Source organism: Manduca sexta, chromosome 17 (genome assembly GCF_014839805.1).
Source record: "Manduca sexta isolate Smith_Timp_Sample1 chromosome 17, JHU_Msex_v1.0, whole genome shotgun sequence".
Lineage (NCBI taxonomy): Eukaryota > Metazoa > Arthropoda > Insecta > Lepidoptera > Sphingidae > Manduca > Manduca sexta.
In genome coordinates this window covers 2,958,050-2,981,835 of record NC_051131.1, presented here as the reverse complement: position 1 = coordinate 2,981,835, position 23,786 = coordinate 2,958,050, and the positions used below count along the sequence as shown (strand labels likewise).

Sequence of the window (23,786 nt, the reverse complement as noted above, 5' to 3'; positions counted from 1 at the left end):
AATACATTTTAATACAAGCTAATTAAAACAGTTGTATGTAAGTTATCAATTGGCACACTTTTATTATTCAGTTAGGTTAAATAGATGTCTGACGATTGACAAATCAGCCCTTAATTAATGAATAAGACATAAATTACAATGCACTATTAATCATGATGCAAGATAAAAATACAGGGTCATTTTGATATTGCGTTACTAAATAAAACTACATATTTACCTATTTGGAAATAACACTTTACAATAAGGTACTTCAGCGTAGATTTAAAATAAAAAAATTCAAAGTTTCGAACAAAATAAATATAAATAAAAAGTAATTTTACATGCCCTAATGCCACTACTTATGACTCTTAAGAGAATTCGTCACAGCGGCAACATGATACTTTCAGTCAGAAATACACTCATACTTACATTAAACTACAAAATTATAAAAAAAGTCAGTAAACTAAAACCAGGATTTTTGGTAAAAATATGAGTTATAATTAATGGATGATTTCTGGCACAAAGTCAGCAAATGTAGTTTAATTTATGGACTTATAATATATATGGAAATATTAATGGACTTATAATATGTAACACCAAACGCCAACTCTAGTGGTAAATAAGTAGTGAATGGCACGTTGCTAATGCGGTAAAATCATTTAATATTTACTTCTACTCTATGGTCTGGTTCTATGCCGCACGGTACGTCAGTTTCAGTCGCTTCTATCGGTACATCGGTTAATCTTTGACGATCTTCTACCTGCTGCTGCATCATGGAGCGTCTCTGGAAAACGTTATTTAACATTTCAGTTCATACAATACTTTACACCTATGGCATAATGATTTCGTATGTTTACGCGAATGTTAGACATTAAAGTAAAAAAAAACGTATTTTATCGTGGTTTTTTATATTTTAATTTTCTCCCGACGTTTCGAAAACTGCAGGATTGACCAAAAATGTGATCTTCATGGTCACAAGGTGAACTGAGGTGTTGATCGTTCGAAAATAACTGCGATTGCAAACTATTTTTTTTTTCGGTATTTAATATTTACGTAAACATGAGAAATATGTCGTATCTATAATTGATAACAGAATTGAAATATGTTATTTTTCCTATGTGTTCAACATGAGGTAACATTTGTCACCTCAAATCTAGATACCGATTTTTAAAAAATGGTATATTCGTAAGGTTTATGATAGTTTGTGAAGTTGTTTGTAGATATTGCATAAGCCATTGATTGTATTTTGATGCAAGTTGGTCATAGTGCAAGTCATAGGTTAAATTGTAGGCTAATTTTCTTTTTGGGAAACTGCACTATGGGACTTTTATTTGGGGTCTTTCATGCGGATGGAGTCGCGGGTAAAAGGTAGTATTATATGTATATGTAAAGGATTTTGTAAGTGTGTGTAATTATGTATTTTTTACTTACAACCGTTTGTCTCCGTACACTCTTCCTTAACTCTTGTAGCTTTTTCCTTTCTTTCCTTTTAAGGAAACCATACTGAAACATACAATAATTATAATGAATTTCTGCATTAGTTGTTAGATATTAAGTATATTTTTACAAATTATGACGTATTTTCAAACTAATAAAAATTTCCTATGAAAAGAAATACATACCTGGCGAAGAATCAGTATAAGGATGATTAGTATCAAGAGGCCAATTAGCGCCGCCAATAATATTATCCACCAGGGTATGCCTGTGTCTCTCAGCATCACTTCGGTCGCCACACTGCGCAGGATGAAATATACATTATTTATAATTCCTACTTGTATATAAATGCGAAAGTCATTCTGTCTATTAGATTTTTAGGGCTTGATAAACCACTAAACTAATTTTGAAGAAATTTGACACGGTGGAAGGTTGAACAGGGAAAAAGGACATATACGACTTTTTTTATTTGTTATCAATCGCGAGTAAAAATACATAATTGTATCCCGCGAATCGGTGTTCTTTGCCAGGATTTGTAGCTTCTAGTTACAGTCTAGTCGCAGATAATGACTGGAGCCTCCTTCAGAATGTCAGCGACTGCAGATTTCGTAAAACGTCAGTGTTTCACATCAGCTATACGTTATTTTACGCTGGTCCTTATTTATTCTTGTTTGGCCGATAGCCACAGATAGATTGCAACTGTTATGTTCCGGCGCGACAAAGTGATTGCAATACACCTGATGGTAAGCGCGATGCCGTCCAGATATAGTATCGAATGGCATTAAATGGTTATCAACTTAGCATTTTTTTTTATTTCTTTGAATGTCGAGACGAACTTGCCGTTCGCTTGATGGTAGGCCATACGACCACCCATAAAGAGTAGAAACAACATCCAACAACTTGAATTACAAAATATTATTTGGTTTTCCGTTGCGCTCGCCATCCTGAGACATGAGATGTTAGGTTTCATTATGTCCCATTGTCCAGTAGTTAAACTGGCTACAATGTCCTTCAAACCGGAACACAACAGTGCCTATGCGCTGCTGCTTGGCGACAGAAATAGAAATTGCGGTGGGACCTACCCAGGCGGACTGTCACGTATGAGAGACCTACCACCAATAGTGTTGCATGTTATAATAATGATCATTGTTGTGTCTTACCTGTATGTTTTGTCGCCATCGTCAAAGTGAAGCTTCAATGTTGATTTTATGGTCACATTTTGCTTATAGAGAATGTCATCTGGAAAAAATTACAGTATAGAAAAAGAAGGCATGTCTACATCATAGAGATTGTTTTACATGGTGCTGCAACTTATTATTGTTAAATTAATAATTGCGAATTACTCATTGACGTATATTGTACAGAAACGAACGTTCATATAAACTATTTGTTCAACATCTGAACTAAAATGGCAATAAAAAAGTCACTGTTATAACTTATTTATTCACTTGAACAACCAATAATTTTACTTATTTGATTAATATTTTTTATACACATCCAAGTTTGCACTTAGACTCGTGTTTTTATATTATGAGCGTCACTCCGTACACAACCACGAGCACCAATATTGATACTGTACTGAAATTAGTTTGAATGGATGACAGTTCAATTCAGTTGAACACAGTGAATGATCGGAACGTCAATTCTAGTACGTAGTACAATCAATGGAATACATCAATGGAATTGCAAAATCCTTGCTACGGAATACGCGGGCGAAACCGTGGGAAAAACTAGTTAAAGTGAATTAGTTCCAAAATTACTCACCGAGCGTTGTTGGCGGCACTTGTATTAAGACAATGATGAAAGTAATTATGTTCTGTTTGATGCTACTCAGCTTACAATTTGCAGTTATGTAGTCAGGGCTCAAATCGTCAGTCATATTACACTCGAAACTATTTTGCTGAATAAAAACCTGGACAGATGTATATGCGTATTAATTATTTCAAACAGAATATTCCAGAGTATGAGGTGGTACAAGCCTCCTCGGGATCATCCAGAGATTCATCGTACAGTAATTTCGTTTTAAATTGAAATCTTTAATAGTTTGGTCATCATTAATCACCTGTTTGTATTAGAATGGAATCAGGATTATATGCGCACATGCGGATTATATGCATTAGTTATTACACACTCACAGCAGATCTTATTAACGGAACGTGCGCGTCTGTCGACGGATTACTATGTAATAGGGGATAACATAGTCAACTTGTTCCGGACACACAACACAAAATTACAGTAACATGCAATATTTAATTTTCATATAATTACTATAAAACTGGCTGCTTAAACATTGCTAAAGTAATACTGTTCGTTGGTGCTGTCCGATGCCAGCCTTACTCGGACGCAATTAATATTTTTGGGCGCTCCTCTGCCTCCTAAAGTCGGTAATGGTGGGTATTTATCGGCAGAGATTCCGCTTGTCCACTGTTAAAATACTTACCGTAACAGCTTTTTGTGGGTAGTTGACGTAGGGCAACTTGGGCAATATGATTTCACAAGTCACATCCTCCCATGTGATCCCGTCGTTTTGTATCTGAAGAAAATATAAAATAAATATGGCCTCTTTGCCTGTCTGGCTTGAGTCGGTTTGTAGAAAACGTGAACGGTGTTGCCTGACTTGAGAATCGAACCTCCTGGTCCATAGCTCCTATTTGCTGCCACTTGATCAAGTACCAATGCCGTAGTGGCGTCAATTGAAGCTATCGTCGTCATAAAAGAATATGGTTCTAACTGAATATTTAATACATTTCCAGATAGAATCTGTTATAATAATATCAGCCCTGTATTATATACTGTCCCACTGTTGGGCACGGTCCTCCTGTGCTACTGAGAGGGAATAGGCCTTAGTCCACCACGTTGGCCTAGTGCGGGTCTCCGCAGTCCGTTCCTCAACCAATCAAGAAATCGCCGCTTTTAGGACCTTGTTATTCTACAACAATCTTATAATGTTGCGAATCGGCTTCTCATACAACATTTTAACTAAGAAACTATTTAAAAAACTTCTCACCATGTAATTATGTTGAAACTGTTTTCCTGAATCAGTTACTTCTAATGTCGTCATGCTCACTACGTCACCGATGTTTGTTTTTCTGTTAAAGAAATTTAAAGTTAGTCTAGTTAGTCTAGTAATTAAGGTTCATCAATATCGTATCTGAGGGCCAACACTGTTGACAAATTTATATACAAACTTTTGTACATAATAACAAATAATTAACGCGCGCTCTTATAAAACAATGCTCATCAAGTTGCGCATCAAAAATTACCTTCTTTTTATAAGTGCACGTTAAACTAACCCGTGCACGTGATGGTAAGTGGAGTGGGGTCCAATAGAATGTTGACTGACGTGAGATTACCCCTCGGCAGTCGACACAATTATGCCGGCCTGTTGGAACCTGATATACACAGGCTGATCCCGGAACGCGACACACTTATATGGGTCATTATAGCGGGTTTTACCCCCTTGTATACGTTGGTTCTATCAGGGCGGATATAAAATATATCCTACCACCAACAGACGAAATTTATATGAACTAATCTTGATCATCCGACATCACTATTTGCCCTTATATATTCTTTAATTTATCACTTACCCATTTACAGTAATCCCTTCAGAATTCGCTAGTACAGTAATAGTATAGTTTTGTTCTTTAAATGTTGCAGGATCAGTACAATGCTCGTATAAACGTGACGTTAAATTAATTTGCTTATTTTTGTTTGTCAAGGTTTCTGTTTTTAGTATTATGTCTGTAGTTTCCTGTAATGTAAATTAATTTTGCAATTTACAAGTTAGCTTAGCCAATGCTTATGGGAATGGGTGATAAAATAGCAGTAGCGAAGGAACCATAATATATATCCCTGCCGGGCTTCCTTTGGTAACTTGGTTGGTCCTTTGGTTGGTATATAAATTTAATTTTCGTTGGAACGATTTTAGGCCCGCATTTATGTTTATTAGTAGTAAAAGAGAACATAAGTAGCAAAATCGAATCGCATTCATTCTTCATGATCGGATGAATGTCCTTTACGCGCCGGCGTCTGTCATCGTTAGAACCGGACATAAATTTGCTGTTGTGTTTCATTTCGTTCATGGCCAATAAGATCTACATAGTCAAATATCGGACTTCTTTATCATATGTTGTGTCACCCTTCGGCACTGTAAGATAGAATTCGTCTAACCCTTCCTGCTGCCTGAATTGGTTCATTATTTGCTCTATTATAGTCTTTTTACCAGCTAGATCCAAAAATGCAATCAAACATCTAACTAATTATCTAACAAAACTTTTTTAGGATTTGATACATAAAATTTTAGAAAATAACTAGATTTAAACCCATGACGCCCTTCTTCGGACGTGTAGGCAGGGGTGCAACTAGGGCCGTCACTTTTCACTATGTGTGTTTAGTTCCATGATGTTATAGGAGGCGAGCCTACGGCCAAATCGAACACAATATCCAGAGTGATAATGAGCAGAAAAAATCCAATATCATTTTGCTCCAACTAATATCAACCCTGGAAATTCCAGACTCCGGACTGATACTGAGCGAAAAAACCCAATATAATTTGGGTCGACCTGAAAGTCGATCCCGGATTTCAAAGCGATATTATTGTACCACACACGAAATACACAGCATCTAGAACTTTCAACCTACCCAGGATTTATCGGTCTTCAGTGCATAGCTGGGTGCACATTTCAACGTGTTAGTAAGTGGGTGATGAGTGCAGGAGGTAGTTGGTGTTTTCTTCATTGCCGCTCCCTCTAGCTGCAGTTCCACGCAGGCGTCGTAAGCTATTTCACCTTTGTTTTCTAATATCATATTCACTTTTATAGGCTCCATAGACCCGATCATGTATGATCCCCTGGAATTGTGTTGCTAATTTGAGTCTGGTTAACAAAAATAATTCCTGCGGTACATTTTGTGGCAAACTATATGATAGTGTCAAGAAAAGTTTCAGTTATTCTTGTTTTGAAATGAATGAAATGGAATAATTTATTTGAACCTATAAAATGATATACATTATTTAGATTCCACCAATATTAACTCTACCATCCATTCGAAAAGCAGTTCTTACCAAAGAACGGGCAAGAAACTCCGGTGTTGCTCTTTTCAAAATCTTTAGACGGATTCTTGTGACATTAAGCGGGCTTTAGTAGCCCGGCAAAACTACATAAAGTGTCAAATACAAATTAGAAAGAGTTTGTTCTATATTCACACCGTCTTGTCCACAAAAATATAGTTGTTCTGTGGTGTTATCAATATTCGCTTAATGAAACCACTTTTCCTTAAAAAATGTTGTAAATAACAATCGTAAACATAATAATTAAAATCTGATACAAATTCTTTAAATGTAGAGTTCTCCTTGTCTCGTCACACGTAACTTTCCTCATTTCATACTAGAACTTACCGCGGCGAGGTCGCTATCTTCAGGCTCAAATCTGCTTTGCAAGCATTCTGGACCTTACACTCAGCGGCCCATACATTGTCCGATATTGATAACTCACTACGCCCGCTCAGGATGACGCGTTTGCCGTCGAAATCCGTCTCGTTGATCGGAGAGTTTACTAAACGAGCTTGTATATTGTAAAATATTTTTATGTTGTAGTTGCCGTGCTGAAAAAAAGCGCGTACGTTTAAATGCGAATATTTGTGAAATTTTTTGGATGCTACAAGTTAACGCTGTAACTGTTTATGGGATTTGAGAAATATTTGAATTTGAAATCTAATTTTATAAGTGAAAGGCGCTATAGATCGTTGCAATGATTAATGATTTAGATATTCTTATAGTGGGAGAGGTTTTCAAGCGCGCGAATCCGAGAGCAACACCTTTATTATATTACTAATAACTATTCAATTCTATTTCAATGTTATACTAGTTTCATCCGAGATTTGAACTCGAACTGTACCGCACACGCAATAAATTTGCTGGTGGTTGGATATACTTTATATCCGTCCGGATAGGGACCTCCGTACACAATGTGTTAAAACCCGCCATAGTAGCCCACGTAAGTGTGTCGCGTTCCGGGATTAGCCTGTGTATATCCGGTTCCACCAGGCTGGTATAATTGTGTCGACTGGTCTCTCGACAGTCGACATTCTATAGGACCCAACTCCACTTACCTTCAGGTGTCAGCTGTAGATGGTCACTTAGCCGTGCCGACATAAAAAATATGTCACCAACGCAGTGGCTCTTTTATTATAGATGTATAGACTGTATAGTAAAATTAGTTGATACTAATGCTTACCTCAGGCGTGCTTACTCCAATTTTTTCACAATACCGTGTTTTCTTTATATCTAGTGTGACATTGTACTTTCCGTCTTTGTGAGGCATCGCTAAGGTTGCGTCCGGGTGTTTAATTTGGACGGTTACTTCAATTTCTGGAAATAATGTGAAATATTGTATGTATTAAATTTTAATATAAAAGCTAGCGTCGACTGCGGCAAAATCAAATCGCTTTCTTCTTCCTCTTTTATATTATGGCTGTCACCGTTTATTTGTCGGTGATTATGCCAATGTCGAGTAATAATAGCAGAAAACAAAAAGAGACTACAAAATCAGGTCGCCATTTTGTCAATCCCAAAATCTCGAATCGCTTTCATTCCTCATGATCGTATAATTTCTGAGGGATGACTTTCCATAATATATATTATAATTCTTTTCGGGGATGAGTGTACTTTATGCGCCGGCGTCTGTCATTTCTGACAGAACCGGACCTAAATCTGCTTTGGTGTTTCATTTCGTTCATGGCCAATAAGATATACGTAGAATATTGAACTTCGCTTCTCAAACCCCATGTTTTTCGAAGTCAGCAAGGTAGCCACAATTCTATGGAAATATGGGTTAGGTTGGAACATTTGGCGAAGTATCATAATGTCAATTAAGTATTCCTTAGAACTAAGTGACCTAACTCAAAATTTATACTTATATTTTCTGATTTTGTTAAAAATGTTTGATAATGTCTGTTTGATAATGACCTTCCAAAGCTTGCTCTATAACCCTAAGACGAGAAATAGACAAAATTATAGAACAGAAACAGATATTCTCACTTTCGACGACCCTCCAATTCACTGCCTTCTCTAAATCTCCTAAATCTCCAAAAATCGTCTTTTGTTGAGTTAGGTCACCTTAGTTATAAGGGCGCGGTATATAGTTGGCTAAAACTTTCTTGGTTGCATTCTGGTTAGAATAGACAATGCAATTACCTACCCAGAAATCCTCAAGCAAAATATATCAAATCTAATACATAATCATACTTACTCGCTATAACAGTTTTTAGTTTCTTCGGGTATTTGACGTCAAAACACGAATCGAAAACGAAATAAGTTTCATTTCTATCAGGATACGGACTTTTTACATTTCTGCGATCCTGTAAATATTTTGAAAATATAAAGTACTTAGATATTAATACAATATATCTGAATTTTTTTATAAAGATTATACGGAATATTGTGTTGGAATATTGTATTGTGATGTACTGTATTATACATCGTAATTTTATAGTCGTTTTGGAACCAGAAATTTGAAATTTTATATCAATAATAGAGTTAAAAAATATTGATGTAACAATTATTGTTTTTAAACATTGAAATTAATGTTCACGAATAATAAATGTGAACTCGTGGTAATGCAACTAAATCTCACGTACTATTACGATTACCACGATTGGTGGGATTCATAACTATGAAAAATTGTCGCGACGTTACTATCATTATCAAACTTGAACGAGTGAAAAATATTATCGAAAACTATATTTTTTATTATTAACATTACAATTAATCAATATTTTTTTGATCCTACAAATTGTTCTAAGTAACCACATTTTGGTTCTAAAACGACTATAAAATCACGGTGTATTATCCACAAAAATAGCTTCTAATAATAACTCCACACTTGAAATCTGCAAATTATTCAGAATAAAAGCTTTATAGTAAAATCAACATGTATTTCGCTATTTTAATTTTCAACTACATAGTGGTTGATTCTTTTTTATTCAAACACGACAATGAAGTGTCATTGCACCTGAGAGTATTGAATGGCAAACGGATATCTCATGCCATTCGACGGAATCACGCCGGCCTATTAAGCTGTTTCTTCACGCTGTGCTAAATATTTATTTGAACTCCATTGTACATGAAGAAAAGTAAATCGCTCTCTTTATAAAATAATAAATACTTAATTAATTAAGTAATAATTAAATATTCTCATGTACCTTGACTTATCATAAGTGCAACTATGTTCCCCTACGTGATGAATAAAGAATTTTTATTTTAATAACCTATTCCAAAATTGTTAATTTGTGGGAATCGTCAAAGCACCGAATTTGTGTTTACGACCTTTTTTTTAAGTTGCTATAAAATTGAACTTATTAAAGATAGATGAAAAATTAAACCTATAACATAAAAAAAAGGAAGAAAAAGTGAAGGTCGCCAACAGAAATTAGTTTTTAGACGATTCCCACATATACAATTTTGAAATAGGTCATTATTTTATTAAGAGAGCGAAATATACAACAGAGAATATCAATAAATAGGAAGTACAAATGGCGGTCGTATCGTTATCGAAATATTATTTATTTCTGCGTATATTCTGGGAAATAAATACCCGGAGGTTGGGAAATACGGCGAAGACTGTCAGCACAACAGACGCCAAGCACTTGTACAACACTACTGCATTGTCCTGTGGGGCGCCAATCGCCAGCTCTGTGTGCAAAATATATCTAATTAACATTTGGAATATCTGACGCGTCGCTTTGTGGTAATGCATTATCCATGCTGACAACGGTTCGTAAATAATTCTTATATAACTACATTTTTTTTTACCAAATAATTAAAGTAGACTGCTCGTCTGGTAGTAATCGAGATGACTGCAGAAATAGAAATTATTTTCCATAGTAATTTTCATTATAAGGAGTTACTGAAAGGTTGGTTTATAAGCTAGGAGAGAGAGAGAGACGCGTTATCTTTTTATTCCCCTAATTTGCCAACCCGAACTTCTTTGATTTATCTTTGTCTTTTTATTATTAGTTTTATCCGTAATCTAAAGTGTCTGTATTTATACAATAGATTCATATGTAATTAAGTATTAATAATTATATTTATATCTTGTTTTAATGCATTATTATCATAGGCGCAACTTTGTTCGCCCACGTGACAAAAAAAGTTATTTTATAGTTTCGAATTTAGATTATCTTTACAGTTTCGAATAAGTCTTCGAGCTTCGAATTATTTGTTACAAAGATATTTTAAAATGGTCATTATAAACTGTAATAATTGTAAGCCATTTTCTAAAATAAAGTTTTACTAACCATTGCATCCATTTTCATCGTAGTCGCTGGGAGAGGACAGGCTCAAGCCGAAGGTGTGGAGGCCTTCTGGCTGGAGTCGTTGAAGCAACACATTCGATGATGCATCCAGGAATGAGGACCCGCAGTAGAGGTAAACAGCGCCTTTGCCCTCATCCTCGTACGGCGCAGCAATCGCTATTTCTAGATGTAAATAAGAATAAATAATATCAGCCCTGTATTTTATACTGTCCCACTGTTGGGCACGGGCCTCCTCTACTACTGAGAGGGATTAGGCCTTAGTCCACCACGCTGGCCTAGTGCGGATTGGTAGACTTCACACACTTTCGAAATTCCTATAGAGAATTTCTCAGGTTTCTTCACGATGTTTTCCTTCACCGTTTAAGCAAGCGATAATTCACAAAGAATACACAAGTTCTGCCAAAGTCTACAGGTTCTACATCCTCTCCTATGTGCTCTGTAAATATGCATCCTTTTGCATAAACTAATGCATAAATAAGCTGTGAAACTACAGGTCATGTGTGTAGTATCTAGATCAATGAGCACTTATATTGTAGCCAGTGTACTACTGGATATAATAAGACAACATCTCATGTCTCAGGATGGCGAGCGCAGTGCAATATCAAAGAATACTTTGTAATTCAAGTTGGATGGTGTTTCTGTTTATTGGCAGTCGTATCGCTTACCATCAGGCGAACGGCCAGCTCGTCTCGTCATTCAAGGAAATAAAAAAAAACACTGATGCACCAGGTTTGGTTGAGATTAGGCGGACGTATGTGAAAATAAGCCAAATCATTTCTGCATCATCTTGAGTTTTTTTGGTTTCTGAGTTTATAAGAACTAACATCTAAACATTTACATTTATAGTTATATTGTTAGTAAGTAAGTGACTTTCCCGCCCGCACACCCACCACTACAACTCCTGTTGTACTGGTAGCTGGCAAGTGTGTGTGTAGGGTCAGCAGCGGGTCGTATTTTATGACACCGAGAGGTGAAGCTCGGCGAGTCTCAGGGAACACTAGTCTATCCTTATGTCGCAATATTAATCAAATAGAAAGATGAGCAGTTGGAATTGTTAATTATCCACTTCCGTTCATAGAAAATTGGGACACAAAATATTGTACTAAGGAGGCATTTTACCCTGAAATATATGGATGTTTATAGCTAAAAAAGCCAGTTGTAAAGGAAATTAAACAAAAGGGTCCTATCATATGACATATGTGATCATATAATATAATATATAAGATATATGTGACGATAAGTAAGGGTGAAATAAACGTATTTTGAACCTACCATCTTTTCCGTCGCCATTCAAGTCGCCGACACTTATGATTGCGCTGCCGAAGAGCGATCCCGGTTGGTACCCACTAATAATTTTTGTATGTTCAATGCTCATTTGTACACTCTGAAACAAACAAGGGACTGATTGTATCACACGGTGGCGTCGGGGAAATAATTTAGTTAAAACTCTATCAAAATATTTTTTGACACTTAAGTTTTTTTTTTACACGCGCAAGGCAGAGAACCCGCTGCACTTGATGGTAAGTGGAGTGGGGTCCAATAAAATATCGACTGACGAGAGACGATTACCCCCCGACAGTCGACACAATTATGTCGGCCTGATGTGTCATTGCAAGTTTAGATAAATCGATAGAACATTATTCTTTTAGGGAAAAGGCATTTAATTTATTATAATAGATTTATTATGTTAACATATATGGACTTGGCACACGAGGTTACTAACATGCAGGATGTGGACTTTATATTTATTGTCTTGAGTGTCGTTTCTGCCCACGGGTTGATACCAAAGAGCCTTGTCCAACATCTCCAGAAGTTCTCAATTGGCTGTTGGCTGAGAGGCCAAATGTAGAAGGCAGTAATGTTGGACACAGTACAATAGTGAGGAGATTCCTTACTTTGAATCCCTAACCATTTGGATCTTGAGAACTTCGCCATTCATTTTTTTAATTATGCATTGTCATTTTTAAGATATATTTAATAATGTACAAAAAATACCTTTTAATATAAAGTTACATTATTTATATGTTTTAATTGTAAAAAGTAATTAACATAATGATTTTGACTGTATATAATTTATGTAGGTATACTTAATAAATATATAAAATGTTGGGGTTTGAAACTCAGTTTGCGACTTCGAACCGCAAATAGCGCTTTTTAACAAGCAGTGAAGTTCGGCGAAGTCGCGTTAAATAACTAATAAGGGTTGATTTTCAAAATGAAGATTAAACTTACCCAGAAAATAAATCAACCTGACTGAATTTAAATATATTAAAAATTTTCATCGAATCCTAGTGATAAAAACTATTAATTAAAAATACAAGCTTATATTTACACGTCGACTCCCAGTTTTGTAATAGTAAACAGCTCCGGTGTCGTAGTCGTGATTTGCAGCCTCGGTCGGCGCTCCCACGAGCAAGTCAGTCAGTGAATCACTGAATATATGGGCAGTCGCCAGCACCGCGCCAAACATCGTGCCAATATTTTTATGACTTATAGACGACATTACTTTCCAATCCTTATTGAAGAAAACCACCTGTAAAAATATTGGTTAATTTCAAATTATAGCTTCCTTACATTAAAGTTCGACTGCCTTGGTGGCGTAGTTGTAATTGCACACAGTGGAGAACGACTACCGCGCTGAGGTCCTGGGTTCGAATACCGGGTCGGGCCAAAATGATTGTAATTGGGCTATCTTAAAAATTACTCAGTCGCAGCTCAGAGTCAGGAAGATGGCGGTGTGAAGCCCCCGTGCCTCGGAAAGTACGTAAAGCCGTTGGTCCCTCGCCTGATCTCTATCTGGTCATGATGGGTTACCCTCTCACCAGACTATAGGAGTGAAGGAATAGAGGGTGCACCTGTGTATTGCGCGCAATATCTCCTACGTACTTGGCTGATCTCCGTTAAGAATGGCCGCCGAGGCCGAAACTCGGCTAGAAATCACCACCACATAAAAGTTAGTGCCCTGTATCTTTACGAGGATGAAGTTTTGATGTGTCTGGGCATGACTCGTTTCCTTAATGGCAGCGTATGAAAACTGAGGACTGTGTTTTTGTCTACCACGGCTTGTCCAAGATTGGGTACTCCAGAATAAGTGCAGGGAGCCATTGCAACCACCACGTCGTTAATACAATCTAAATGTTTCAATAGTATTAAAAAAAATTACCTTTCCGCGGCCGTTTTGTCCAAAAGGCGATCCAACAGCATAAACGATTTTGTCAGAAAAGAAAGCGCCTATTGCGACACTGTAACCTAAAATCCACATATTTCTTTAATTAGATGGTAATCTATATTTTGTGCCAGCAGGTTAATAACAGAAGGAGGTATGCCCGACGACAAATCTAAAAGTCTCTTATTTCTAATTAAACTCCATAATAATCCATATTATTAGCATTTGCAATTTGGCTCTGTGTTGAGATCCATAAGAATATGTTTTTAGTGGTTTACTTTATTGACTGTCATTGACAGTTAATCCGCAGTTAGTAAATTTTTAAACCGATTTTCTTAAAGCAAATAAATATTCCAAAATTTTAGCCACATAAAATCATATTCATCGATAGATTTTGGTGCCCCACGATTGTGATACACCTTGTATAATATTACAGTCTCAAAAAATATGTTTTTTTTTTTAATCTTTATTTAAGGAGCTTGGTCGTTATTTCACGACTATGTCGCTCCGTACGTCCATTTTTACCCGTGCCTACTAAATTTTGATGAAATGAAAATATTTTTTTAATAAAGCCTTAGCCTCTTCTGATACAGGAACCGACAAAAAGCTATTTATGCTGCCCACATTAAAGCTCAAAATATGGTTGTTAGTTTTAAATACACTATGTCTCAAAGTTAATGCATAGAAGATAGAGAGTGCTCACCTAAATTGTATTTGACGTCTACACCTTTCGAATGTCCACTTATTGATGTTATCGCTGAATCGGCAGATGCCATTGCACGTCCTTGAAAAATATACATACATAGCATTATGCTCTTTTCCACATTTAAGGGTAGGCAGAAGTGTAAACTAGATATTATTCCGTGTGTTATGTACATAAAGAACGATCCCCTGCCACTGGTCATTTCAAATAGCTGGTTGATACTGAACACAGGCTATAACTCTACCCGACTTGTTTTTTATTGCTTTGAATGACGAGACGAGCTTGCCATTCGCTGGTAAGCAATACGACGCCCATAAACAGTAGAAACGCCATCCAACACCTTGAGTTACAAAGTATTGTTTGGTATTCCACTGCGTTCGCCATCCTAAGACATGAGATGTTAAGTCTTATTATGTCCAGTAGTTGCACTGGCTACAGTGTCTTTCAAATCGGAACACAATCGTAGCTACACTCTGCTTCTTGGTAGCAGAAATAGACACTGCAAGGATTGAGGCGGACTCTCACATATGAGAGACCTACCACCAGTACCGAAGATTGAACCCCGGATGCAGTCAACTTGTTGCCATGCCGCGACTTAGAAAACAAAGTAGGTAAAAATCTTCAACCAAAATATAGACGGTAGCTAGCGTATTACTAATTTGTGAGATAAAAGGATTCGGTTATATGTGTTGTGGAACATTACTGGTTACTAATTGGCCCGACAGACGTTGTCCTGTCTTAACTATGTATGCACGCGCGCATTCTGTCGATTGCTGACAGTTATTTCAAACCACTGACAGTTATGTAAAATTAATATTGCCGTCTTAAATTTTCAAATTTTCCGCGCAAATTTTTTTATTTTTTCTTTCATAAGAACCTTCTCCTGACAATAACAAACACAACAACAAAAAATTGTGAAATCGGTCCAGCCGTTCACGCGTGATGGCGTGACCAAGGGAAATACGGATTCATTTTTATATATATATATAGATAGTAAGTGAGTACCGTATTCATTCTATGATGTATTAAAGAGTGTTTGTAATATTGATTATGTGTTTATTCACCTGAGAACATAGCAGGGCCTCCAAATAGAATTTTCCTGTCCTTCAAATCCATACTCCATCCAAATGAATCCATTTCATCCTCTGCAAACATCGAATACGACCAGGTTGATATATGTTTATTTAATATAACATTTTTATGGTTTTTCTTTCCATGGGCACGGCAAATTGATCCCACTTCTGATGGTAAGTGGAGGGGGGTCCAATATAATGTCGACTGACGAGAGATTACCCCTCGGCCGTCGACACAATTATGCCGGCCTGTTAGAATTGGATCTACACAGGCTGATCTCGGAACGCGATTCACGTGCGCCACAATGGCGAGTTTTTAACACCTTGTGTACGGTGATCGCTATCTGGGCGAATATAAAATATAGGATATATTTACCAGCAATTCTGTGATATTACATTATACATTAATACTTTGTGATTTAACTCAAAGGTTGCCTTAGCGAATTAACATTAAATCTATAGCCTAATTTACAAGTTTCCTTTTAGCTTAAATGCGCACAAACTGTTTTTTGGCAATGCGATGAATAAGGCTTTGTGAGGCGTCCTACGTCGTCTCCATTCGTGCGCGCAACTCACATATATTATCGTCGTGTCATCGAAACGCCGACGGTAATTTTGCCGCCAGTGCGCGTTTGTTTAACTTTAAGGTGATATTGTATAAAGCAGTTCTGTATTGTAATGAAAGGTATATGACGCGACCAAACAACAGAACTAAATTGTATTTTTTGGATAATAGAAGTATTTTTAGACGCGACGTGAACTATTACTAACTTAGTATTTCCATCTTCATGTCAATTTTGATATTTCTTGTTTCGGATAGGGTTTATTTTATATATTTCATATTTTTAGTACCCATTGACGGTATTTAGTTATTTGGACAGGCTTACCGAATTTTTTTGTGTTAACTCTTCGCTGTTGGCTACTTATTTGACTAATAGGGAGTAGTTTGGAGTGCTTGGATGATCTATAACAATGGCTGAATTCACCGGGTAGGTTGTACGCTAAAAAAACAAAAGCATAGTTAAGAATGCAATAATTATTGATAGTTATATACGCTTGTGTTATAGTTTATCCTACTAATAATAAATGCGAAAGTTTGTGAGGATATATGTATGTATGTTCCTATTTCACGAAAAAACTACAGAACGGATTTGGATGAAACTTAACAGTGATATTGGTTATACATCAGAATAAAACATCATAATATGAAGATACACATCAAGTCAATCGGAAAAAAATATCCCAGAAAACTACTTCACGCGGGCGAAGTCGCAAGCAAAAGCTGGTACTTTATATAGTAACACTGTATCTGTTATTGTTTTCTTCAACGAAACTAGTAAAATATATAGTAGTATTCAACTTAATACTTAATATCAAACAAAAATGAGACATAATTTATATTATCTTTTGTTTTACTGTCAATGTTTTGAAATGAAAAATATAAAAAGTTGTACATCAATTTTGAAATCCGATTACTTTTTTTATGAAAGTGAATCAAATATATGATTTGTATATAAGTACGGGTTAAATAATATGTTTGTTAATGTTTACTTACAACTACCCACTTCGACGTAACGCGGAGCACACGTCTGCAAAAAAAACACGTTAGTATCTAAAAAGGAATGGTATTCGATATCCAGGTCGGGCAAATTAATATTGGGTTTTTCTACTCAGTAAGTATTAATCCAGAGTTTGGAATTTGCGATCTGATATGGGAATAAGCTCCCTATCACATCATGGGACGGAATACATTGGGCGGAAAGTGGGTGTTACGCCTTCGGGAATAAAATGTGTTACTGTGTGTTCTTCGTAGATTGGGGAAGGTAAGGTAAGTAAGAAACGATGGTAGGTATATGGTATCTCTTATGTGTGAAAGCAAGGTGGGCGCCACCGTAATGTCTATTTCCACCTCCGAACAACATTGTGCTAGAACTGTTGTGTTCCAGCTTGTGTGACATTGTAGCTAGTATTATTACTGGCCATCAGTTGCGAAGGGTGATTTTTTTCGAAAAGGAACCCGACACAACATTCAGGTACTAATATGCATTAATGCGAGCTTCAAAATTTTTCTAATAATGATTAGATTCTTCATAAATTACGAAAGAGAAGCCGTTAGGAATCGAGTTATATGGATTCTTCGCAACTGCTGACCATTATGAGACTTATCGTCTTATGTCTCAAGATGGCGAGCGTGAAATGCCACGAGGTGCAGTTTGATGAGTTAGCAATATAAACAGATTGCAAATGTCGATATAATTACAAAGGAATTAATAAAATGATAATATCGATAAATTAAAAATATCGATATCGATACTTTCGCGTACTATTAGGCGAGATCATACCTGACCTGTGTTTGTGTAATAAATAGTAATGTGCATAATGGTGTCAAAGTGGTTGCAAACTTTAGACTACATAGACACTGAAAATATATTATTAAATACTAGTAATTAATGCCAGTTAAGACCTTTAAAAACGTTGTTAAAATTTAATATATAAAACAGGTATCAAAATAATGTTCATAAATATATATATACATATTTGTTGTATTTTTTATTTATATAAACATACATATAAAATTATATTATATATTACTGTCAATACAAAGTTGAGCACATAATAATATTATTTAGTACATAAGTTAGAATATAAGTTATAGATTTGTTACTAAACTTAATAATATATTTATTTATATTAATAAATATAATTAAGAACTACTGTAATAGAAACTCATAATATTAAGACTAAACTAAGATGTAAAACTGTTCTGGTCTCCAAGATACAGGCATCGCCTAGTTTGGGGCCCCCTGTTAATTAAAGTTTAAAAATTCTGTGTAAGCACAAACAATTTTAGCATGTGAATAATATTATGTTGTCGTTTACTGTTGTGCCAAATAAAGGTTTTATTATTATTATTATTATTAAATAACAAATAATTTTACTTATTTCAAAAAAAAAAAATAACTTACGACAAAATAGTCAGGGCCCGCCTTCACTGTCGCACCCAGCCAGTAATCATGGTTATACAGAGGGTCGTCTGAAAAACAGTATGTATTGTGAAAATGTTTCTAAATCGAAGCAAGTACAATACATCCAAATAGATAACTCTTTTCTAGGCCACCTCATAAGTGAAAGAAATAATCTTATTGTTTCTAAATCGGTGCAAGTAGGTACAATACATCCAAATAGACAGCTCTTTATAGAATAAGTGAAACAAAAAACACACAAGCATAATAATTAAGTATAGCTAGTGTAACCAGGAGAAATACAAGAAGCTGACGGCTAACCGTCAACAATTAAGAGGCTCTTGAAGAAGTGTAATAACCATAGCTAGTGTAACCATAGTCGGTTGCTAAACGATTGCATTAGACAACTAAATTACACAATAATAATATTATACTTATACCTACATATAAATACGAACAAAAATATGCTTGCATAAAATAATATGATTTAAAATACAAATAATTTATTTATGTAACATTGAGATAGGACGTACAATGTTTGAGTATAATTGACAAGAACATTGCACTAGTTTAATAGCGATTGACAGAATTGTAGAGATATTAAAAAAAAAAAAAATTCACGTCGAATTGATAACCTCCTCCTTTTTTTTGAAGTCGGTTAAAAAAGAAATGTAAACCTAGGACTAAAATAAGATTCACATACTGAGTATATCTCCTCAGTATATACTATACTACTACAGTATATACTATACGAAGTACTTTAATTGTTATAGTAGATTTAATTCAGTACTACTCTACCGAATCATTTTACATTGGTATAGTTAGTAGCATAGTCAATCTACTGTCCTATGCCATTTACTGTACCCGTGTACAACGGGCTGAAATAATATAATAGGATTTACCTCTCTTGATGTCATACGGCACGACAGTACAATTTCTTTTCAGTTCAATGTCGCAAGAATATATTCTGCCGATGTAATCCGCTGTTGGAGCGCTTATGATCAAACTAAAAAATTAAATAATTGATTACTTTAAAGCCGAGAGTCTCAAACTATTTTTCTCATAGACTACTTTCCAAGTTTGGACCGTTTTGGTGGAATCCAATTCAACTAAATTTTTACCATATTCTCCAGAATATGCAAGGTTTTACTTATAACTGTCGCTGTGCTTCTTAAGGCGATACCTCAAGGTCCATTTTCATACATTTTGTTTCACCTTTAATCTGGGTAACTAAACAAGTATTGGCAAGTAAAGAATTTAAATTCACGTCTAGTTAGTGATTAGTTCTCGCAGTTGAAAGAAGACTTTAAAAACTTTAAAATTTAATATGACGAAATTTTAAAGGCCGAAATATCCATGATTATTAATTATTTTTACGTTTTTCTTTCAACTGCGAGAACTAATCACTAACTAGACGTGAATTTAAATTAAAATGAATCTGCCTACAATCTGCCTACATTGATAGGTGAAGTCAAGCCAACATTTTAGTTCTTTTATAGCAAAAAAAAATCATACATTTTCACGGACCCTCACTTACGAATCGTGAACCCCTATTATTTGGTCACAGCAACTTAGACTCCCGTCGAGTCTCCTGTGGACCCCTGGGACCACCTACACCACTTTGGGAATCAATACATTAGAGCTATTAACATAAGAACTGGAAGTTGTCAAGCTGATTCTTATTTCTATTCGACTCACTACCTTACTCAGCATCTCACGGTTTTCTTATCTGTCGATCGAACCCGGTTATACTGAAGTCAAATACAACGTGGCTTTAAAGTTTATAACCAAACATAAACTACCTTTGAGTAGCAGATTGATAAGCGATGCTAAATCCAAAGTTGGCCTCTTTTCTCAGTGGTGACTTGAGATCTCCTGGTTGAAATACTTTCAAAGATTTTTCGTGGTACAGTGCTGATGTCGGCCAAGCCAGTTGCGCCATCAGCAATAGCCATACTGGAAATAAAATAATTTGAACTTTAAATTAGTCACGAAAAAGTGGTAAATAGTGGCGATAGTCCAGTTGGTAGTGTAACGGACTGCAGAGAATGTCTGCAGGTTTAAAACCTAAGGCACGCATCTCCGCCTTTTCTAAAGTTATGTGTACTTTGTGAGTAATGGATTGCTGTTCCGACGAAGGAAAACATCGTGAGGAAACTTGCATACATGAGAACTTTTTTATGTGAAATTTGGGGGTAGGTTAAGTTTAGCACTAGGCCAGTATTTTGGATTAAGACCTCATCCCTCCCAGTAGAGAAGAACCGTGCCCAACCGTGGGAAAGTATGTATAGGGCTGATATTATTGTTTTATTATTAGTTACAAAACTGAATTTTTGTCAATAGAAGTTTACTACAGTTAGAGTTAGGTTTCCCAGTTGACTGTCCAGTTTCTAGGCAATGCCAGTTTACCTTAAAAGTCGAGGAAGAAAAGTAATGCCCATTTCTGGACCAGTACATTTGACGTCATTTAATAATTCAAGCGAATTGCTCAAAACATAATTTATAAATTTAATTTTTTAACATTAAAAATCAGCCAGAAGTATTTGTGATATTATATTTTAATGAGAAAATCAAATGATCGTGTGTCTTTTAAAATATCGGAAATTCAAAGCAGGCATGTTAACCTAAACGTATATTTTGTAAATGTATTAAATAGACAAGAGTAATATCACATAAAATTAAATAATATTAGCATTTTCAAAATAAATTCGTCTAGTGAACTTCTATTTAAATAAACAAAACCTCAGCATGTTTTACAATGTTTGCTTCTGGGTCTAAGCCTCGATCTAATTTGATACCTTACTTTTCTAGAATACTTGGGCGCGGTCCAAACACAATATTATTTTCCTGAATATGATATCACTTAATTATTATTAGGATTTTATCAAAAGAACATACGAAACAACAGAATTTATTTATATATACATATTAATAGGGTAATTCAATATTTTTTTATTCGAAAGCACATAATATGTGGGTATAATGATATATCTTAGAGGACTTTGTTAAATGAAGGTACAGTTCCTACGGCTTAAGGTTATTAATTATTTGGGCAACAAAACACACAATCAGTATATTCTAAGATACATGTATATTGGGTTGTATTCTAGATTGCAGTTCTATGTTGACACATAATTGTTACTGTTATTAAATAATAAAAATATATTGACTAAAGTAAGGCAGACGTTGTGGGAGTTGTATCTGACTTGGGTGCTGTGGATAATATGTACTGAAGTTAGTTTTGGCGATAACCCGGCAAGCATAATTATAAAAAAATATATTTAATAATGATTTCTTATGTTCACACGAATGTTAGACATTAAAATTATACTATTTTCTGGATTTTATCGCGGTTTTAATATTTTACTTTTCTCCCGACGTTTCGAAGACTTTGCAGCTTTCATGGTTACGGGGGGACTTCAATACGTCAGGAGAAAAGAAAAATATTAAAACCGCGATAAAAATAGTTTAATTTTAATATATTTAATAATTAATAAATAATACATACGTAACATCATGGTTGTTATTTCAACGAAGCCAACACTACGACTGGCATTAATGAGTCAGGTAACCCTGCGGAGACGTCATCCTAATGTTATTCCCAACAAAGGGCGGACCTCGATTTAAATAAATTGTTTTGAAAAATTATTAAAATGTTGGGTTTAACAAATATCTGTTTACAGTTTTATCGAAATGTTCTAATGAGAGCGAATATTAATAATTGAGAAGGACAATTCTGAGAATTGAACGGTTCGGAAACCTGAACTAGCAGATGAGTCCACAATAATATATTTAAAATAATGCGTCTGAAAATATAAACGAAAATATTAATCAACAAGGTAACAAATTTATTAGAAATTTGAATGGTGGACTATTAATGTTATCTTTGTTCAGTAATCATATACTTCCGCAAATACAGAGTTGTCAGTCTCTAGACTTTAGTGTTATTTTATGTGTCTGGGCCTCTAAAATATAAAGATTTATTTAAAGGACGTGGCTATGGATTTTTTAAAGAGATTTCATTGGATACAATTAAAATTTTTGTGATACTATTTGTATGTTGTGCGCAGGTTTTACGGTGTATAAATTCAAAATGTTATTATGTATACTGTATATTATATGAGTATCTTTCTACATATAAATAAAATAAATATAAAATGGTTATATACAATTTTATAATAATTATTGAAGTACTAATTTACATGAATTTGAGCCTAATTAAGACTCTATATTTTTCATTTTATTTAAAAGTGTGATCTCTCGCGTTTGAACATGATCCATATTATTAACTTTAAGGGTCGATTGTTCAAACAGTTATTTATCAAAAAAATAATAACCAGATCAAAGAAACAAGGTAACATTGAAATTAATTAATTTTACTTATAAATTAATTTTATATGTTGACTGGAAAACCAATTAGCGATAAATAATTTTACTCCAACTTTTTTTATTATTCACATAATAAATCAAACGGTAAAAAAAATAATTAAATAAATAAAACATTTCTACAAAACAACGTCTGACAGAAACTTTATTTAGAATGACCCAAGACTAATGTTTTTAAAAAATAGCTTAATCAGTTCAATACAATAATATTTGTTGTTCGCGATATTTTCCTGTTTGAGATTAAAACAACGTCCAATATATATTATTATTAAGCAGATTGTTTTACTGTCCACGTCAGACTTATCCTTATATAACAAAACATTTAACCGCCTTCAAAAATCATTAAACTCTCTAAGCCCCAATTAGTCGCCACTTACGACAGGCGGGATGCCGTGGCGGAATTCTTTAGATGCCCCCAAGCCAAAGGGCACATACGTTCACAACTTTACTGGAAATATTTTTACCTAGATAACGTGGATTCGACCCTGTGTTAGAGCTTCTCCGAGAAAAAAATCTTATTGTGTACATTTCCGGAAAAAAAATTCCATTCAATTTATGCATTCAAATCTAAAAGCGCCATCTGTTAAAAAAATTAGAAACCCAATAATTTCCTCGGGGAGCAAATTACCTTCTAAAAAGTAGTCCATATAAAACATCAATCAACCTATCTGGGGTGTAGACTATACGTGAGCCGAATTTCATAAAAATCCAACAGGCCGGCATAATTGTGGCGACTGCTGATGGGTAATCATTTCTCATCAGTCGCT

General features: G+C 35.0%; 1 protein-coding gene across 1 annotated transcript; it reads right to left on the bottom strand.

Moving 5' to 3' along the window:
• Nucleotides 1-36: 36 nt before the first annotated feature.
• On the bottom strand, nucleotides 37-22,317 carry LOC115443096 (integrin alpha-PS2). The gene is made up of 25 exons (XM_030168362.2): nucleotides 22,142-22,317; nucleotides 20,436-20,589; nucleotides 19,536-19,639; nucleotides 18,637-18,704; nucleotides 17,226-17,259; nucleotides 16,558-16,671; nucleotides 15,662-15,742; nucleotides 14,598-14,678; nucleotides 13,892-13,977; nucleotides 13,061-13,261; nucleotides 12,001-12,112; nucleotides 10,711-10,890; nucleotides 10,008-10,105; nucleotides 8,664-8,772; nucleotides 7,650-7,783; nucleotides 6,812-7,017; nucleotides 6,058-6,265; nucleotides 5,004-5,167; nucleotides 4,421-4,502; nucleotides 3,854-3,946; nucleotides 3,178-3,325; nucleotides 2,574-2,652; nucleotides 1,602-1,713; nucleotides 1,411-1,482; nucleotides 37-763 (listed from the first exon to the last, which is right to left on the bottom strand). The coding sequence occupies exons 1-25, from the start codon at nucleotides 22,149-22,151 to the stop codon at nucleotides 635-637; spliced, it is 2,859 nt and encodes a 952-aa protein (XP_030024222.2). The 5' UTR covers nucleotides 22,152-22,317; the 3' UTR covers nucleotides 37-634.
• Between the last annotated feature and the right edge of the window lie 1,469 nt (nucleotides 22,318-23,786).

Bases quoted from the DNA above. Each gene is read 5' to 3' on its own strand.
- LOC115443096 (XM_030168362.2), bottom strand. The intron at 10,106-10,710 runs GTTAGTAAAACT...TTTTGCACACAG, and splicing joins CGATGAAAATGGATGCAATG to AGCTGGCGATTGGCGCCCCA. The intron at 6,266-6,811 runs GTAAGTTCTAGT...ACACAATTCCAG, and splicing joins AAGATAGCGACCTCGCCGCG to GGGATCATACATGATCGGGT.